At 43.0% G+C, this 16,222-nt stretch overlaps 1 protein-coding gene across 2 annotated transcripts in view; it reads right to left on the bottom strand.

Annotated features, from left to right (window-relative positions):
- NUP214 (nucleoporin 214) overlaps positions 1-16,222 on the bottom strand; it is a 39,910-nt gene that overhangs the window by 19,265 nt on the left and 4,423 nt on the right. For both annotated transcript variants that reach the window (XM_032130782.1, XM_032130781.1), the window contains exons 8-24: positions 15,861-15,967; positions 15,647-15,713; positions 15,007-15,130; positions 12,981-13,142; positions 11,468-11,921; positions 10,010-10,185; positions 9,406-9,497; positions 8,994-9,083; positions 8,505-8,654; positions 8,116-8,274; positions 5,852-5,955; positions 5,151-5,330; positions 4,600-4,685; positions 4,415-4,498; positions 3,842-4,087; positions 3,002-3,166; positions 2,397-2,505 (exon numbers count right to left, since the gene is read on the bottom strand). In XM_032130782.1, coding sequence (XP_031986673.1) covers positions 2,397-2,505; positions 3,002-3,166; positions 3,842-4,087; positions 4,415-4,498; positions 4,600-4,685; positions 5,151-5,330; positions 5,852-5,955; positions 8,116-8,274; positions 8,505-8,654; positions 8,994-9,083; positions 9,406-9,497; positions 10,010-10,185; positions 11,468-11,921; positions 12,981-13,142; positions 15,007-15,130; positions 15,647-15,713; positions 15,861-15,967 — 2,555 coding nt within the window. The remainder of the gene's footprint in view (positions 1-2,396; positions 2,506-3,001; positions 3,167-3,841; positions 4,088-4,414; positions 4,499-4,599; positions 4,686-5,150; positions 5,331-5,851; positions 5,956-8,115; positions 8,275-8,504; positions 8,655-8,993; positions 9,084-9,405; positions 9,498-10,009; positions 10,186-11,467; positions 11,922-12,980; positions 13,143-15,006; positions 15,131-15,646; positions 15,714-15,860; positions 15,968-16,222) is intronic.

The raw sequence follows: 16,222 nt of genomic DNA on the forward strand, positions 1-16,222 counted from the left end.
AGACTGTGAGCAAATTTGGGCATCCAAAGTTGCCTGCCTCCTAAGCATGAGGATTCCCAAACTGCATTTACTGTTTGGCCAACTGCAGGCCAATTCACAGCAATTGTCTGCCATATTCCAAAGGAAGAGGATACATACATGCAACATTTTGCATGGCCATTTGGTCTTGCATAAGGTTTTGTGCCTTAAACAGCTTTGCTTTACTAGAAAGTCCTTCCTTCCTTCTAGCAAGGAGTACTCCCTCTCTACATTGCATGGCCTGGATCTGCCCTCTGCCCAAAGCAGAAGTACAGCAAACAATGAAAACTTCAAGATTAACACTGGAAAAAGTTGGTGTTGGGATGATGCTGCTGTAGATTTCAAGTTTATACCGAACAAAGAAGAAAACAACAAAAAGTCTGTGAAATTCATGAGAGGGTGGGACTTGATCTCAACATCACTTGACAGTGCTGCGAAAATGCTGGGTTTGACTTCAGTTGTGGAGAAAGTTTTCAGTGAAAAAAAAAAACCCTATGTATTAGTTGGTAGACTGGGACCACCAACACACCCAGTCACAGGCCATTGAACAACTGGTAACAACTGAAAAATCATTCCTGCTTAACAACCGAAGAGCGTGCTGTGGCAGCAAAAGGGAGCCAGGATGTCTGAAGTAGCAAAAACTGGTGAATTAACTTTGCTGGGTGAATGCTCTTCATTTTAGTGCTGAATCTGACTGGCAAGCATGGTTCATTTGGGTAGAATTTTTAGAAAGTACATTTTTATGAGGTCAGCTATAAAGTAAGGCACAAGAAAGCCTCCAAGATATCAAGCTAGCTGGTGCTCTATAAATTAGAGAGATCAATCAATACTGCCAGCCTAAAACTACTTGAAAGTAAGACAGGTCTTTAACTACAGTTCAAGTGAAAACCAATCTCATTACATATTGCTCACTCACAACCTTCTCCATGCACAGCCAGTACTTTCTACTTTTTTCATCATAGTTCTGATGAAACTGAGGGCAGAAAACTCTTCCTGGTCACAAGACTACTTTTAGCCAAAAAATTCCCACGTAGAGCTGTCCACAAATTTAACTTTCAAAAGATGTAGCAATTCCCCTCCCCATCCCCGTTTATCACTTTTAAGAAGAAATAAAATAGCAAAACGTGCACAATTGTTCCACAATTAAAATGCAAAAGAAACCATGAAGTAAATGTCAAGGTGAGCAGTTGAGTACCACTACTGTGAGACTGCTCCCTTTTTGAAAAGCTGCATCAAAGGAATTTCACCTTTTTTCTTTGACAGTGAAGAGTACACACAAATGTGTGAAAGCCAGTCGTGATGCAACAACAGCAGTTGTTCCAGGAGCTGCATGAACAGCTCACAGTCATATGGATAAAGCATTTCCAACTCCATATGAACTTATAATCAGAGGTAACACGGTGAATTTATCCCTCTTCATGCAGTAAGCCCAACTTTGCACAAACTTTTCAGTAGTGCCCTTGCCTCCCCAGCCCAGAACTGGCCATGCACTGCCCTGGTCTTAAGCAACAGCAGGAACTTCACGAAAAGACAGTTTCAAGGTCATTACAACAACAGGGAAAAGGCCTAGTCCTAGGCTGGTGACAGAGCCTGGTGATAAGACAGAAATGTCTGGAATGAGCTGAGCTGGCTGTTGTCTGCAGGATGCAGAGTAGGGATGCCAAGTGTTAGAGCTAATTCACAAGAAATGGTAACAAATTCAAGGTTAAATACCAGAAGTCAACATTCATAGTTTACTCATGAGGAAGAGCCTTGCAGCTTGGTAGTGTTCCAAAGTGACTGACCCCTAGTGACACCCAACCCTTCAGTCAAAATTCTGATGTCAAAACATTTGAGACAAGTTTCCAGAAAAGCAAGAGCACAGTTCTCCCTCCCTCAGGGGGTGAATCTGGGAACAGACAGAAGAGGCATAACTCCAGAGAAGGTTTTCTCTGCAAAGGATGACAAAGTAGAAGGAAAACATCTGGACAGCCTGAAGTCACAGACCACAGTCAGTGACAGAGAGCTTCACTTCCCTCACTGAAAGAGGTAGAACAGAGGGAGTGATTGGAGAGATACCAGGTCCAAATTTCATATTAGCAGTAAAACCACTGAAGCCCAAAAGGAGAGGATGCACATAAATGCATTTCACAGACAAATGGAGAAGGAGGTTAATACTGGTCTCGTCATTTGCTCAGGACAAGACATTAGCAAACCCTTAAATGACCTGGAAAGAGCTTTCTTTCTTTAAATCCACAAACCCAATACTCTTCCGTAAATGCACTCACTTTAGGTCTTACACAGCCACACTCAGTAAAACACTGCTACTGCTCCCCACTGGCAGATGTACTCCAGTGCAAATGCTACCAAAGACCACCAGAAAGATGGGCAGCACTCACCCTATCACTGCAGAGACTGCTGGAGTCAATGCACCAGACTTGAGTTCTCGAACATTCACCACCTGAGGAACGTTCTTCAGAGTTGATTCAGTCAAGGAAGTGCTCACAGCTTTAAGGAACAGAAAAAAACAGAGGAAAAAAAAAAAAGATGTAAAGACAAACTCCATATTAAGCATTTCATTTCATTCCATATGGCCTGAATAATTCCAAAAAGATCCAGCCAAGATTCTAGAACATATATAGTGTACCTGGCCTGAAACATTTGGAACGTCAGACTTCATTAAGGACAAGAAAAGTGGGCAGCAATCTATATAGTTGGTACGTTTTTTGTTGATTGCTGACCAAAAGTAATTATTCTTATGAACTCTCTCTTACCTACATTGTAACATCTTCAGTTAACGGAAATGGGAGTTTCTCAGGTATTTTGTACTGGCAGCTTACAGGAAAAAGGAAGACAAAAGGACACTGGATAGCTCAGAGGTGCAACAACTACAGATGTGCACCACATTTTGTTTGATGATCTCCTCCCTCTGAGAGCACTAAATCCCTGTGAAAGCCACATTCAGCTGTTCAGAGGTCACTTGGGCAATTAGCCATCCTTTTACCTGGGGACTGGTTAGCAGCCATCTGCCTCTGCAGAGCTGCAGCAGCAGCTGCTTGTGGTGCTGGAACAGTGACAGTGGGAGCAGGGGCCCCGTGTTTCACAGTCTTTGTTGCAAGCATGGTACTGTCTGCCCCTTGTGGGATGATTCTGTTTGAAGATGTAGGCACTAAAGAAACAAATTAACAAAAGTATTAGTTGACTGTTTCTCTACAAAACAGGGAGCGTTTGAAATCCTTTGCTGAACTGCAGTTCCTCTAAGCACACAGCTTCCTTCTGACAGGACTGATGCGCAAGCCATTCAAACAATCAACACAATCTGTCCCTGGCAGTTTTGGTATATCCCAAGGAATTTACTAAGTCTCAATAGAAGTCATTTCAGTACATTAGAGGACTTTCAGCTTGCTGTTACAGACACTTCTGCTGACACCTTATTTTTGTCTCTGGCTGCAGAGATTAAAGAAACCTCTCTTGCACAAGGAAAACTGAGTGTATGCAAATGCAGTTCTTACTGAGACTTGCTGGGCTCAGAACTCCTAACCTTGGCCACATCAACCAAATGCAGTAGTACTCCAGTTTCTTAGTCTTTAGGCAATATTTTAGGTCACTGCAATCTGAAAGAACCAGGCTATCACAAAAACACAATCAGTGAGTCAAGGCGTTCTAGTGCTTTGAGCTCAAGCTCATGAGGTTACAAAGCCACTCTGTTACTGCTCCTGAGAACTTGGCAAAATCTGTATCCTGCAATCTCATTCCTCCAGGGCCTGAAGTACTGGCAATGGATACAGTGGTTAAAGCTACCCACAAGACCACAGTGAGAAGAGATACTGCAAACACAACTCACACAAAGTACCCAGGGAGAGGTGCTGTTTCCCAAAGGACGGAGGCTGAGCCATCAAGCCAGGCTGGATTGAGGGAGTTCGGACCACAGGAGCATGACGAGGGACTTGGACTGGGGCTGCCTCTTCTTCCTGGTCCACTGCTTGTGAATCATCATTCTCCAGTGACTGGGAAACTGAGGATGTTGAGCTGACTTCATCCAAATCTTCATAGTATCTCGTGGACAAGAAGGCAGATCGGGACAAACTTGCTGCAACATCAAAACCAAAATTCAGTATTAAGTTAGGGAACCATCCAGTGTAACAGCCATGACAAATGCACCCTATTTTAGGATGGTTGCCTGTTGGCTTGTTTTACTCCTGCATTGATAGGATTTGACTTCTTAACTGCCTGGAAAGGCAGCCTTCAACCAGACAGCAGCTAAAGGCAAGTCCTCCTGAGAGCAGATGGGGGAACAGAACAGGAAAGGAGAACTAGGGGTTGAGAACTCAAAAGCTAATTTCAGGTCTCAGTCCCACAGCAGGTAAGTAACCCTCCTGGAAAGCATTTCAGACTTCTATGGTCACTAAAGGTTTACCTGGAGCTGTAGACCTAATTGGTGGAGTTTTCCTCTTGGCTAGAAAATTCCTCAACTGTGCCTGCTTCACTGGGGATAACTTAGCTGGAAAACAGAAGAGAGTTATTAGTCTATAATCAAACTGCAAATCAAAAAAAGGTAATTCACATTTATGGTGTGAATGCCAGGACAAAAGAATAAATTACCAGGTACTTTGGGCAGAGGTTTGGCCTGTGATTTCAAAGTAGTTTTCATCAAATCGTTGCGCAGGCTTTCAAGGTCACTGTCAAAACTGGGACAAGGCAGAGCAGTGAAAAAACATCATCAGCAGAAAGAAACCAACCAAAGCAGGAACAAAATCGGGCCAAAGTAGCCACTAGAACCATTGGCATATCTGGAAGAGCAATTGGCTCCTCTAGATACTGTGTGACGGATCTTTTAACTATTTTGGAAACTTCAAGGGCCATTCACTTCTTCCTCTGAAGTCAGACAGACAACCAGCAGTATCTCAGCCTGGAGGCTCTATTATCCCATTTAATATAAACCCTTTAACTTTTAGGGGAAATTTTGGCTAAGCATCAAACAGTGTCCCCCAGAACACAACCAATGAGCTTCTGTATTACCTGGGCACGGTTTAGTATAATTTTTAGGACATCCTGTCTTCCCATAGCATGACCACAAAACATCATTCTCTGGAGGATGCACCCTTGTACATTGCTGGGGGCAAGAGGGAAGGAGGAATTCATGTTTCACATACCTCTGAGCACTGTTTGGAGATGTATCACTGGGAACACTCCACTGAGATGTCTGGTTGTAGAGGCGGAGCTGCTGCAGGCTGTTCACCAGGTGGTTCAGTCTCTTCCTCTGCTGGCTGATAATTTCCCGGTTGTTTGCCAGGGCGTTGAACAAAGTCTCTCGCTCAGGGACTATCAGACGCCTGCAGAGATCAGATCAAGAGACAGGGATAAGGACCATTCTGTGCATCTGGGTCACAGGCAGGCAAGCAAATACCAGTGGTTTAGTGATTCTGGCTACTGAAACTTGAGGAGGTCAAACATGGTATGGTTTGAACACCAAAGCAGTTCAGTTCATCTCAGATACATACTTCTCCTTTGAATATGCTGCCAGTTTATTCATTTAGCTCATTTGCTTCAAGATGTTTTATCTGTTAGGGAGGTTTCATTAGCTGCCATCAATGAATTTCTACAAAGCTTACAGTTTTTTTCTATAAGCACTATTTGCACTGTACACAGAGACACAACAAGCTTGTAACTTGTATGAAGCCAGAGAGTTTGAACCTATGGCTCCCATTAGGTGTCTGAGCCAAGAATTACTCCCAGACCCCTCAAAAAGGATTGTACTGTTAAACAGGAAAAGGTCTTTGTTGATTACAGACTAATTCCCAATTCACTGATGTGTTCTTTGCAGTAGTTCTGTACTCCAGTTTCAATTACTTACTTCTGCTTTCTCTTCTGTTCCAGGTGCCGATCCCACTCCAAATCCAGAACGTCATTCACATCCTGAACAGCAAACTTCACGTACTGGTGCAAGCGCCGGATTTCCTGCCATGCAAAATAAAGTGAGTTTTTAATTTGCTTCAGAAATCTCAGTTTCAGTTGAAAAAGAGGAAGAATCTTTGGGCTCATTCAGTCCAAGCCATAGAGCACTTGCCTGTATTTCTGCCTGGAAAGTTTTACCAGCACAACAGAACCCAACGTGGTGAAAATTTATGTAACAATCAATGGGGTACACACAGGCTTTGGCCTGGACTTTTTACCTCAGCTCTCAACTAAAAATAATACTGTCCATAACATTTGCAAAACACTGCCTGGTCTTTACAAAAAGGATTTTACAAACATCAGGCATTATACAAAACAATCCTTATTTCAAATGCCACTTCCAGAACATGAGTCATTTGCTCCCATCTTACAACATTGAAACTTCTAACAATTATAAGTGATCAAAGCTTTGCAGGCTACTCACACGACTCTAGAATATTAGCATTCACAGACTGTGATTCATGGAAGCACTCACGAATGATCACACCTCCCACATTAAGGCAAGGAATGAATTTGACTTTTATAGGTAGGAAAATAAATTAAAAGCAAGGACAGAGAATAAAGTGACTTATCCATGACCACACAGTTGCACAACTGCAGCAGCTAAGCCAGCAAGCCCTGCTCCCTAAACAAACCCAGAGCTCAGTCCCATTCCTGTGATCCCTCCTGCCTGGCATGGCTTGAACTCCAACCTTGTAAAACAGAAATGCAAACTGCAGTTGGTTTCAGCTCATCTCAACACAATGTTCACCTAAATACAATAAAGCAGCCAAGTAACACAGCTTGGGAAGAATTCCACTGCAAATGCTTTCAAGATACAGCATAAAATTCTAGAGACATCCCCAACCTGAAAGCAAATCCAGTCCTGCTGTGGGCTTAGTGCTAAACACTGCCAAGCCCAGGTTTCCTCTCTCCAGCACCTATATAGCAGCAACTCTCTGGATACCAAAACTATACAGCTGCACATCAGAAAAGTCTCACGGTCTTGAAAACTTCATTGAAAACTAAGACAGGAAGCTGACTAAGGGAGCTTTTCTCACCCAAGAGAATGGGGATGATGGACACTGAGAAAAATTTAAGAGTCAAGACAGAGCTCTCTCAAAGCAAACTTTCACAAAGTTGAACCAAAAGTTCTCTCCTTTCATTCCAATCCACTTCCACTTCTCTCCCACTGTGTTATTCTTTCCTCATGGTCCTTCCTCTATGCAGTGAAACACATACTTCAAGATTATCATCTCTCTGAAGTCACAAGCACAAGCTTTAAATGTCACAGAGACATGCTGGACATCAAAGCAGGCATGCAATTAAGACTGTGAATCAATCAACAGAATCCAGGTGAAGATTAGAGATCAGACCTAAAAGAAATTACTTTGTGTCAGCTGAGTTCTAATAACTGCATGCATGGTCTTGATACCTACTGCCACAAAGATGACATCTAATTATGCCTGCAGCCTGCCAGTCAAACCTCCTGAGGGGAACTTATCCGTGTATAAAAGATCAAGTATCATTTGTAAGGGCACATTTACTCTATTTTGCTTAGGGTTAAACAGCCCTCACCACCAGAGCTGTAATAAAAAGTGCTTCACCCCTACTTTCTTTCTTTCTTGTCTTTGAAAGCCTCCTTATGTACTGCAGGTTATTTTCCTTTGTGTCCCAGCTTTTAAAATATCATTAAGCTTTATGCTCCACCATCCATGAAATTAACCACACAATTCTGTAAGTCATAATAAATCATCAAATTGTTCCATAAGGCACTTGCTGAAGATAAAAATAATTCCAAGAACTCTTCTATAAAGTGTAGAAAAAAACCCCAACATTCTTTGAACTGAAATCCCTGAGCAAACACTACAGGCTGAGAAGGAACAGGATGTCAAGAGGCACATTCTAAGATTAGAATAGACTTGGATCACAGGTGAACTACATCCCTTCAGAAGGGGTTTTGAATCATCACTGCAAACGGCAACAACAGAGAGGAGCTTCAGGAGAGGATTTTCAGCACCTCTTGCAAACCCATGGAAAACAAAGCTCACCACACGTTTACTGGACTATACTGAAACAGCAAATATTTAGGGCAGAACAACAATGCTGGGCACTTGCACATGCAAGCCTATGTTTTATTTTATTTAAAACTCTCTATCAGAAGCTGGCTGACATGATTCATACCTGAAGCTGTGCTTCACTCTTGGGATCCAAAGGTTTCTTATAGAGCAAGTGTAAATACCCCAAGCTACGATTCTGTTCGTTCTGTTCTTTAGCCTCTTCTACCCCTGCAAATCCCTCCAGCAAGGTTGTCTTCAGAATACTGATATCTCCATGAAGTGACTGCAAAGAGAAATAGAACAGATGGGACAAGGTTCAAAGTAACATTTTCCATTGCCATCCCTAGCACAAGGGCTTCTGCAAGCATGTGCCTGAAAGCACACAGGCAAATGCCACCCCAGCATTCAGGCAGCAGAGTCCAGTGGTCCATCTATAGTTCAGCTGTAGAAGGTTAAGGAGGAACATCAGGTGAGGAAGAGTCACTGCTGGTTCACAGAAGATATTCTGCTCACCTCTGTTGTCTCTTTAATTTCCAAGAGGAAGGTGTGAAGATCATCTGACTCAGTTCGCAACATCTTCATTTCCTCTGGAGTTCCAACTTGGAAACAGGCTTTGGAAGTCCGGGCCTTCAGCTCCTCCATCTCCTTTTGAAAATGTGCAATCTGCAAAGTCAAGCCAAAGAAAGGGCAGGCACTGAAAACACAGCAGGGTTTGGAACAAATGTCACAGCTCTTGGATCATGCCTCAGTTACACCATGAACACCGGTCACTTTGCAGCCAAAGGAGGAAATTCTTCTTGAACATTAACAGGAAAGAATATTCCATCTTCTCAGCACAGTGACTGAGGATGACTGAACAGGACACACAAATAGCAACTACAAACCAGGCTGATTATCTTAGGAAAAATTTCCATTCTCATTCCTAAACTACTTACAGACACCATCAGAACACAGCTGAAGTGTCTGTGTGGCATTATGAAGAAAACTGCTTGAAAATCTCACCTCCTCCCTGATTCCTGCTATGACAGGGTCTGACTCCTTCCACTGGTGGGTCTGTTTCTCTAAAGCTGTGCTGGGGAGTGCTGATTTGCCCTGGGGAGAAAAACAAAAAAAAAAACAAAGCCAAAATCAATATGAATGATCTATCCATTGCAACGGGGAACTTAAAATATCAAATAAGGCCTAATGTTAGAAAGTCCATTCAGACACTGATTATAACAACATAGGGCAAAACACAGCTCTCTAAAGACATGCAGAGAACATTGGTTTAAAACCACAGATTTGCTACTATTTCAAAGTCAAAAGTTAGCTAATTCTTTGACCTAAGAACACTAGTTCAGTCCAAGGAATTCTAAGCAAATTGTGGGCCATGCACAATATTCATCCTCCAAAGAACCCAATCAAGTCCTGTTACCTGAGCAGAGCTTGGCTTTGCTGCTGAGGGGGTGATTTTGGGTGTCTTCTGTACCAACGAAGCTGAAGGAGCATTTTGAGCAGGACGTGCCACTGGAATTTAGTAAGAACAACAGTAATTTATGAAGTCATACAAAGCTTGAAAAACAGGCTGGGATCAGAAACAATCACCACTATCAAATCATAGCAGTAGTGCTATGGGCCTCAATACAAGAACACACCTTCCTCAGATGCCTTTTCACTTCCATCCAACTTCTCTGTGACTACTTTGAACTCTAGTCAATGCAGATGGAAGGTAAGGCACTGATTTGTGTGACTGCCCAGAAACATTCATTATCAGAGCACTGAAAATGCCAGAACTTCTGGGAGAACTTAAGCAGCTGAATATAATTATTTCACATATGGTTCTCTGAGGAATAAAAAGCACAAATGGAAAATTGCTCAGTTTGAAGAGTAAGTGATTCACATCACGATGGTGTGCCAATCAGGAGGGCTTCTACAGCAGGAAAAGCAAGAAAGAAGCCAAATGAAGCTCAATGTGTCCTACAACTTTTAGAACATTTTTTATAATGCATTATTCCCAACAATCAGGATCAGACTCCTACCTGTGGCAGGCACAGGAGATGAAGTCTTCAGTGGTGTGGTAGGAGGGGCTGTGATGGGCGTGGACTGGCTCAGAGAACCTCCAGGAGCAGTTTTGGAACTGGTTGAGAAGGAAAACATTGTGGAAGTGCATTGACCACTGCTGCTCGTGGGAGAAGAGGTGTCTACAGCACTGAACCTGCAACAGAATGAATAAAAGAATGACTGAATGAATAAATGAATGAGCATCCCCTGGGATCAGCAACAACTCAAGCTCCAGATACAAAAATCACGAGTGTAGCTTCTGGAGATAGTGGGAAGGAGCCATTCAGGATAATTTCTGAATACATGAAACCATGAAGACTTCCATCTTAGATCCAGCCAGGAGCAAAAGGTAAGTGCCAGCAAAAAGTACTACCCTGCTTCAAATGCACCTCATCATTTTGTTCCAACTACAGCAAATCTGAGCTGCCCCTCAGTGTCATCCTCAGAGTAAGGCTCAAACAGAAATTCTGCAAGAAAATATGAATTTCTATTCATTTGCAAACTCAGCTCCTCGAGGCAGCCAATTTAAATATTCAGCCAATTCACTGGCGTATCATTTGCTTTATACACAAAATATAAAAAGCCCTAAGAGCTCCCATCAGATCCTGGTGTAGTAAAGATTTTTCTAATTAAAAAATAATCATGTGAACCATCAGAAATTTCTTATGATGCATTTACATGAAAGTTCTTCTCCTTCAAAGGGAGCTCCAATTACCACAGCTCTGTGTTTTAAACCACTTTTTCTAAAAATAGAGAGCAAGTCTCAGGAGTTGGAGGGAAGAGTGAGTACATGACATCTGAGAACACTCACTCAAACCCATTTTGCATAGTTTCTAATCAATATTAGTTTTTTTCAGTTGGTGCAAACAAGCTTTGAAGATTCCAGATCCTGTGCTCAGTGAGCAAGTGTCCATTTAAGAACAGAACCAAAAGGTCTGGCACCTTCTCTGCTGAACACAGAGCGGCAAAGCAATCCATCAGCTGTGGCTCCAGCTTCCTCCCAAGCTGGGGGTAAGGAACCCTCAACAGAGAAACTTGTGCTGTCATCACCCCACTAAACCAGTCCCAGATGGAAGGGATTTCCCAGCAGTCTTTAGCCATGATTTGCATCAAACCAAAGCATCGTTTGATGCCTATGAAACAAAGATTAAAAAAACCCCTAACTCTCTGGCAACTTATCAGTCTAAATTTTTGGCATTGTCCCTTAACTAGTACCATGCCCATGAACACAACCTCTGGCACGGGAAGCACTGAGGGTCTTCCCAGCCAAGACAGTCTTGGATAAAGAGGGGTTTCCTCAGTGCTTTCTGGGGAACATGGGGAACAGTTGTCAGGGCAAAAAGCCAGAGACCATCTTCAGAACTACCATACATTATCCACGCCTGCAGCAATTTCACAAGTATCCAGCCCCTGCATTCACTACTGAATCTATTTACTTCTCACTGAGGTTCACTTTGACTGAAGAAGCTGAAGGTGCAAAAGATGACTTCTGTGCAGCAGGTGCTGTAGAGAGCGATGGCCCAGACGAGCTGTCTGCAGCTGGTTTAAAGTTCATGGACCCAAAAGGAAAGGAGGTGGCAGTAGCTGTTGTGGTGCCTACAGAAGCAGGAGTCATGGATGCCTTGGAAGAAGCAGAGGAGAAGGAGAATGTTGCTGCTCCAGTCAGAGCAGGAGTCTGGGCTTGCTTGGAGGCATCGGTGGCAAAGGAATACGGTGGAGGATCACTGCCTGTGGAGCCAGGAGTCTTCGCAGCTGAAGGCATGAAGGAAAAAAGAGCTGCTCCACTCCCTGCTGGAGGCTGACTTGAGGTGGGCACAGTGGGAGCAACACCTGGCACTGTGTCAGGCTTTAGAGAAGTTGGAGGAGTGGTTGGACTTGTGGCAGTACTTCCTGCAGAAAGACAAATGGGAAAGAAGGACGCTCATTTGGCTGCACTGACTAATGGCAGAAGGTATTGCAAGGCCAAATCTAGTTGATGGGGACAGCTCAGCACTGCTTCTCTCACTGGACAGTGAGGAAGAGAGATGGCAGAGCTGGGTTTGCAGTCCCCAAACCCAGCAAGTGATACAGAAACTGTACAAAGTCATGATCACTACAACAATCTGTCCAGGTTAATGCTGTCGGCAGTTTCCTGTGAAAGGGCTTCACCTTCCTCCATTGATTTTGATGGGGTTCCTGCCATCTCAAATAAAATAGGCAGTTGGCACACAAGTTAGCCAGCACTGCAGGGAGGCAGGCTGCCAAACAACAGCATTCTGGCTGGGGAAGGAGAAGCAAATTTGGGCGCAGGGAAGAAAATGGTGCATTTGCAATTATTCCTACATGCATGAAAACAAGCAAAATAATCATCTTACCTGCCTACATCACACAATACAGGGCAACACATCTATAACTCAAACAAAACTACTCCTCTTCACCTGCTAACACAATTTTCACAGTGCTGAGGAAAGCCTTAAATAGGATTTTGTTTAAATAGGATTTTGCTGCAGCCAAACACCTTAGTTCATATCATGACCTCCTGTGGCAAAACTATGGAGGAAAACCATCACCTCTCTGAAGTGTGCAGGCCATGCTCAAAGCTGGGCAAAGAGCCTCCCAAAACTGCTTTGGCCCTATTCTCCAAAGGCTGATTGCACAGGAAAGTCTAAATGCACAGCCTGCAAAGTGCTTGAGATCCCACAAACAAACAGGTTTAAAGACTGGACTCAATGATCTTAGAGGTCTTTTCCAAACTAAATGATTCTGTGATTTCATGCACAGGACTAGATAATTTCACACTGATGCATAAAAGACAGAGAACAGTCTTGGGAGCTCAAAACACCCAAGAACTGCCCTCCACTATCATTATAAAGAAAAAATATGTTTTCTGTGACACGTGTGTCTGACTACTGAACTGACAGATCAGTATGACAAAGATCCAAGTGTTCCCTAACCCACTGGAGCACTTACCTGTTGACTTTGGAACTCTCTCCCCCACCAGCTGCAGAGGCTCTGGGGTCACAATAAGTGACCTGACCCCCGGGTTTTGGTTGATCATGTAAAACGGGCAGAGCACACCATCCGTAGAGAGCAGGATCAGAACTGGAGCTGGAGCAAGGATCTTCTCATCACCTGCCAGAGACCACACATATAAGTCCTGCAGTCAAAGCTTCCTATTCTGTTCCTGCTGGAATTGCCACCTTCATGGGACTTTCTTCACACAACATTTCTTTCATTTCTCCCTTCTTGCTTTCATTTGCATCTTTGTTCCCTTGCATCCTTGTCAATGCTCAGCTCTCTTTCTCTTGCCTTTTGCATTCCTTTCCGTTCCTGACTTCATGTTTCATAAAAGGGTTATTTTGACAATTGAATGTCATCTCCTGAATGACAAAGCCCAACTTTCACCTGTGAATTCCTGTGCCAAGCTTTTTCAGATTTTTGAAGTGGTCCTTTTTCCTCACTGATACTCTGCTCCCTCCTTCAATTCCTTTCAGCAATCCCCACATTCCACTGAGCCCTGCCACCTCATTAACATTCATATGCATAAACTACAAAACGGAATTGCTACATAGGAAGCTTTTTAACTTTAAAGAAAGCCAACATCAAACAAATATTCTTGTGATCTGAACCATAGATATAAAGTACTTGTGTTTTATGCAGCTGCTTTGTGAGTCTGCTTCAGTACAAAAATTCTCAGCACAGTTAAAGGCCCCAGAACACTCTCCATATTTCTAAAAACATTCTGTCAAGGTTTAACTGTGCTTAATTAAACAAAAAACCCCAACCCAACACATCTAGAGTGCAGGAAAAATCTGCTATAATCATGGTGCTTTGTTTGTCAGGCAGTGCAGTGGATGGCCATGTTTCTTTATTATTGGTTCTTCAGGAAGAGCATGCTAGGGAAGGGCAGTTTCCACATGGGAACAAGCTCCAGGACAAAAGAGGTTTCTCTGCAACCTACACTTGCTGTGAACTGCAAAGCCAATTAATGTGCAGCCAAACTCATGTCAGAACACAGACAAAGTGTTAGCAAAAAGGTTCTCCAAAAAACCTTTCTAAAAAGTCTGAGGCAGCACAACACAGGCTTAAAAAAAATCTGTCCTGACAGATTTCTTAATCCAGTAACTGTATAGATTAACAGAGAAAAGGCTTCAAATTCAATTTGGCATTCAAGTACAAAGTTTGACCTCAATTCCCTACTGTAGGTTTTCTTTCAGGTGAAGTTCTCAGTTAACTGGCACCCTCCTGTGCCCCTAAGGAACTCCTGACTGCAGTACCTTCCACCCTGCCTGAAGGCATCTCTATTTCAATCTGTCTCTGGGCTTCAAGGAAGAATTCGTAGAATTCACTAAGATACAACACAATAGCTCAGATGTAGCTTCAGACTTTGACAAGGTACTTTGAAGAGCCTTCAGGCAGCACAGAAGGTACAGCAATAATGCAGCTGAGTAGATGTAGAGCACAGCAGGGTTTAGGCAGTAAAGACCCTGTGCTTTAACGCAGAATGAAAACCTACACATTCACCTCAGCGATCTTTGCTGTTTCTGGCTTTGAAACCAACCCACTTTTCCTTTAGATCCATGCAAATGTACTTGATACAAAACAGTTCTGCAAAAGGACATAAGTGACAAGAATAAAGAACACCTCACAAGCAGCCTGAAATCCCCAGTGTTAGAACACGACTCCTTTAAACTCACTGTAATCTCAGTTCTGGGGAACACAGATGTAACTCAGGAGCTTTGTTTGCCATGTCTGTTGGTGTCATACCCCAGGATGCTGAAAGCTCCAGGAAAGAACTGTATTTAACACTTTGCCACTGAATCTTCACACACAAGTAAAGCCATGTGCTATGGGTTTGATATAAAAACAGCGGGAGGTGTGTTGGTCTCCCTTTCAGAATGATCTCCCAGAACTCTGGGCACAAGGCTGCCCCTCAAAAATATCAAATGTACTGAGATTTTTGGACTACTCCACAAGAAAGACTAACAAGACTTACTGATCATGATGGGCATGTTACTGGTGTAATCTACAGCAACACCAACGGGCAGAGTGTCATCACTTTTATCTGTCACAGGAAGTTCTGCTCTGCTGGAGTCCTCCAAAACCCACAATTCCCAGTTCTGCAAAAAGTAAAATTATTATTATATTGACTGCTCCTTTCCTGTGACCAGCCTTCTTCAGCACTCCAGCCTACAACAGCTGAAACACCAGCTAGAGAGTATCTACTTACATTTGTCAGATTAACAAATGCCAGAAAGATCAGGGTCCTTCACAGATTTGTGTGTGACTTCTCATGTATAACTGCACGTCAGGTCAGACATTTCTAATGCTTAACTTCAACTGATGACCTCACATCAATCACTTTGTTATAGTGAGTTTGACCAAATTTTGAGACTGCCAAGTGAATCATCATGAACAGACTTCCGGTACTTGGTTCACAACACACATCACTTGCTCATCTAAGAATTATCTTAAGATTCCATACAATTTAGAAGCTTGTTTAGTTTTGGGATGTCTTAAAAATTCATCATCTCATTATATTCCAGGTCTTATACAGGTTATACTTAGGGAAAGAAAATGTACATTTGCACAAATGCAACACAAAATATATTCCACAAATGGAATAAAAATATTACCTGATCCCCCTGCCTGGCAAGAATGCTGACTTCTGTGGAAGCTGCTGAAGCTGCCAGAACTAGATCCCTGTAGGCATGGACACAAACAGGTTAAAATTAACGTGACAGTCCACTGCAAGGTCTACAAAAAGGAGGAACACGATCTATGGAGAAGCACTGACCATTCAGACATGCATATCAAGGGAAAGACCTTGCCATGACTCCTGCCACTCACCATTCCTCAACAAAATTGAGGAAGTAATGATGCTGTCTCTCAGTGCAGCTCGTGTAGCACGGCTCCATGAAATTCACAAACTTCTCTGGTCGCTTCTCTTCCTTTTTCTGTAAGATCAACATTGATAACTTATTTTCCCATGCAGAAACCAAGCCATCTCCCTTAAATCTGACAGCATCAGGGCACACCAACAATGTCATAACTTGATCTCAGCAGAGAACAGGTTACTCATGGATTTTCAGGTGGATCCTACTTCCTCCACTCAATCTCCCCAACCTCAAACCCACAATTTACAGCAGTACCAAACTCAGATTCTAAGTGGTGTCAGTGTCAATAAGAAAAGCAACTTGCCATTGTAATGA

The sequence above is a fragment of the Corvus moneduloides genome, chromosome 21, assembly GCF_009650955.1.
Source record: "Corvus moneduloides isolate bCorMon1 chromosome 21, bCorMon1.pri, whole genome shotgun sequence".
NCBI lineage: Eukaryota > Metazoa > Chordata > Aves > Passeriformes > Corvidae > Corvus > Corvus moneduloides.